The following is a 3,088-nucleotide window of genomic DNA, read 5'->3' as shown; positions in this document are numbered from 1 at the left end:
CCGCGCTGCAGACGTGTTTCCGGAGGAGGAGGAGGAGGAGGAGGAGGAGCGGATCACGCCGCGGACTGTAGCTACGTAGGTGCCGGCGGCAGCGACTGTAGCGCATGGCGGTGAGCGGTGCCGAGAGGATGCGTGGGTGGCGAGGCCTCGGGCCGTGGGCTGCCCCTCGTGAACCTCTTGCTGCCCCCTTTTCTCCAGACCCTGGGACATCGTGCTCGGGAGACACCGGCGGCCCCAGCCCCAGGTACCGCCCGCACGCCACGCAGTCCCTGGTCCCCCGCTTCCCCCGCCCCCCAGTCCTTCCTCTGTCCGGTTTCACCCCGTTTGTCCCTGTTTAGGACACACCGTGTGCAGTGACGACACCTCCAGGGCGCCTCCCGTAGGCGGTGAAGGCGAAGCAGCTTCTAGGAAGCAAAAGAAGAAGAAAAGCCGGAATGGGGCCTCTGTGTCGAATGGAACCGGGAAGGCCTGCGAAAAGCCGGCCCCAGAGGAATCCCTCCCAAGCCCGGAGGCCCAGGCAAGGAAGGTCCTCCGTCGGGAAGGATGGAGGCCCCGGGTGCATTCTGGGTGCGAGTCCCCCAGGGTTTGAGGGAAGGCAGGGCGGGCGGTGGGGGCCTCAGGGTCCTGGTAGCCTCTCACAGCCACTGTCTCTAATCTGTCTTAGGCGGAGCAGCTGGCTCGGGAACTGGCCTGGTGCGTGGAGCAGCTGGAACTGGGCCTCAAGATGCAGAGACCCAGCCCGAAACAGAGTGAGAGGCCCTTTTATCGAGCTGGGCGGAGGTGAACGGTGACAGGACTGGCCTGCAGTTGCCGGCCCGGGGTTGGACTTGTTGCTTTTGCGTAGGAGGTGAGGATGGAGGAGGTCTCTAGTCCTTCGTTTTTATCTGCAGAAGAGCAGGCTATCGGGGCCATCCGAACCCTGCGCAGCGAAAGAATCCCTCTGCCCCGCAAGAGGCAGCTGATGCGCTCCTTGTTCGGGAACTACAGGGCTCAGATGGAGGCCGAGTGGCGCGAAGCCCTGCGGGCTCTCAAGACTGGTGAGGGGCCGGGAACAGACCAGAAGCCCAGGGGGTGGAAGGAAGGACCCAGGGCAGCAGGGCTGCCGCAGGGAGGGGAAGCCTGTGCCCCGGAGCACAGAACTCGGGCTTCCATGGGGGCAGCCAGGGTGGGAGAGTCATGAATTTCTGTGCTTCTCCATGGGGTGTGACGATGATACCTGCCCTAACATTGTGAGAAGTAAATCAGTGTATTTATACAAAGTGGTTATAGTTGTATGGGTCCAGTTGGCGTTAGCTGCTATTGCTGTCTGACACTCTCTCCCCTCTCCCACAGCAGCCCAATCAGCCAGTGTGCAGCCTGTAGGTGAGGCCACCAGAAAGAAGAGCCGAAGGATCTGCAGGCCCCGTCTCGAAAGGGGAGCCAAGGCCCCCCTGGACGTTCCAGATGAAGAGTTTAGGTTCAATTTCTTTTAGCCTCTCCTCCCATCCTGCAAAGCCCCCCTCCCCAGGGTGTAGGGGTTTGCCTGGAGCTCACTTAGTTGGAGGGATGTGGGGTTGGTCTGTTAACCTGGTGCCATGGCTGCTGGTCAGATGTGAGGCCAGCATATTGAATACTGTCTGACAAGCACAAGGCCCCATTTGTAGGTTTTCAGATGAATGGTTCCTGCTGCTAGAAGAGGGAGGTCTATCTAAAAGGGTTCTGCAGCAAACTGGTGTCAGCATGTGGCAGGAATGTCTTGCTCAGTTTTCAGGGTTCGATTATGTGGCTGAGGGTGAGAGGGAAGATGCATAATGCACATTGGTGCTCACTTTGGAAAGGCATGCTGTTACACTGATGGTGCTTAGGTAAAGAAAAAAATATTAAAAATTAAAACCATAAAAATGGATGAGAGAGCGTGTGCTGATTGCTTGTGTTAGACAAAGTACAGATGATGCCAGTGTCGGGTACTGGAGTCCAGGCTCATCCCAGTGCGGTCCTTTGTGTTGTCTTCCTCCTGGGCAAGGGCCACCCGCAGGGAGCAGTGTGGCCCCACAGGCCAGCCTCTGTTCCGAGCTGACCAGGCCGGAGTCCCAGGGCTGGTGCTGCAGGGAATCGGGTTTTGCAGTTGTCTCAATCCTCAGTGGCTTTGATGCTGTCTTTGTTGGTCTCTCACATTTGCATCCAATAGTCGATCGATATCTGGAGCCCACGTGCGTAGTCAGCATCTCTACCTCGATGTTTCATAAGCATTTCACGCTTGTTCAAAACAGTCATTTAGCGCCCCCGCTGGTGTGGCTCCGTGGTTGATTGTCAACCTGTGAACCAGGAGATTGCGGTTTGATTCCTGATCAGGGCACATGCCCAGCTTGCAGGCTGGATCCCTGGTAAGGGGCATGCAGGAGGCAGCCAATCAATGATTCCCTCTCACCATTAATGTTTTGATCCCTCTTTCCTTCTCTGAAATCACTAAAAATATATCTTAAAAATACTAAAGAACATTCAGTTAGCCCCCAAAATCTCTGTTTTCTGTTTTTGTACCTAAAGTTTTTTAGAATTTATTGCAGTAATACTGGTTAAGGAAATTTTATAGCTTTTAGGTACATGATTCCACAAATTATCATCGGTACAACTGTATTGTGTGTTCACCACCCCAAGTCAAATCTCCATCACCATTTATCCCCCCCTCCATTCTCTCCCACCTTCCTCCATCCCTCCTCCCCCTGGCAATCACCACACTGTTGTCTGTCCAGGAGGTTTTTTTTCTTTTTTGCTCAATACCACCCACCTCAACCTCCAGCTTTCTCCAGGTCTCATCCTGACTGATGCTTGAGCCTCCAGGGTGAGTCCAAACTCTCCGTGGAGTCACCTGTCATGCCGGGTACTATTTCTCTCATCAGTCACTTTATTGTGCCCACAACACAATGTGAAGGCTGGTGGGTGAGGCCTCACAGAGGGCCTGCACATTTTCATGCTCCTGACTGACATCTGATGTGGCCCCCTCCCCCTGTTCCAATCTTGCTGCTCCTGAAGTAACCACAGTAATCCTGCATCAAGGTCTTTACTGGCTTCTGGGAGAAACAGCTTTAAGAAAGTAACCGCTCTAGCCAGA

At 55.1% G+C, this 3,088-nt stretch overlaps 1 protein-coding gene across 2 annotated transcripts; it reads left to right on the top strand.

Moving 5' to 3' along the window:
* Positions 1–10: 10 nt before the first annotated feature.
* LOC102754208 (chromosome unknown open reading frame, human C8orf33) lies at positions 11–1,885 on the top strand. Of its 2 annotated transcripts, none has more exons than XM_006775110.2 (6): positions 11–110; positions 199–244; positions 339–517; positions 665–749; positions 891–1,037; positions 1,333–1,885. In XM_006775110.2, exons 1-6 carry the CDS (start codon positions 105–107, stop codon positions 1,470–1,472), a joined length of 603 nt encoding a protein of 200 aa, XP_006775173.1. In that variant the 5' UTR covers positions 11–104; the 3' UTR covers positions 1,473–1,885. The 2 variants fall into 2 exon arrangements, with proteins under 2 accessions (XP_006775173.1, XP_006775174.1); XM_006775111.2 differs by having other exon boundaries at positions 988–1,037; positions 1,333–1,452.
* The last annotated feature ends 1,203 nt before the right edge of the window (positions 1,886–3,088 follow it).

This window comes from Myotis davidii, unplaced genomic scaffold, assembly GCF_000327345.1.
Source record: "Myotis davidii unplaced genomic scaffold, ASM32734v1 scaffold1509, whole genome shotgun sequence".
In the NCBI taxonomy this organism is placed as follows: domain Eukaryota; kingdom Metazoa; phylum Chordata; class Mammalia; order Chiroptera; family Vespertilionidae; genus Myotis; species Myotis davidii.
The sequence above is the reverse complement of the archived record's forward strand: the minus strand, read 5'-3'. Positions and strand labels throughout refer to the sequence as shown.

Excerpts from the sequence above, each read along its gene's own strand:
- LOC102754208 (XM_006775110.2), top strand. Across the intron at positions 245-338 it reads ACCGGCGGCCCCAGCCCCAG|GACACACCGTGTGCAGTGAC; the intron begins GTACCGCCCGCA and ends GTCCCTGTTTAG. Across the intron at positions 518-664 it reads TCCCAAGCCCGGAGGCCCAG|GCGGAGCAGCTGGCTCGGGA; the intron begins GCAAGGAAGGTC and ends AATCTGTCTTAG.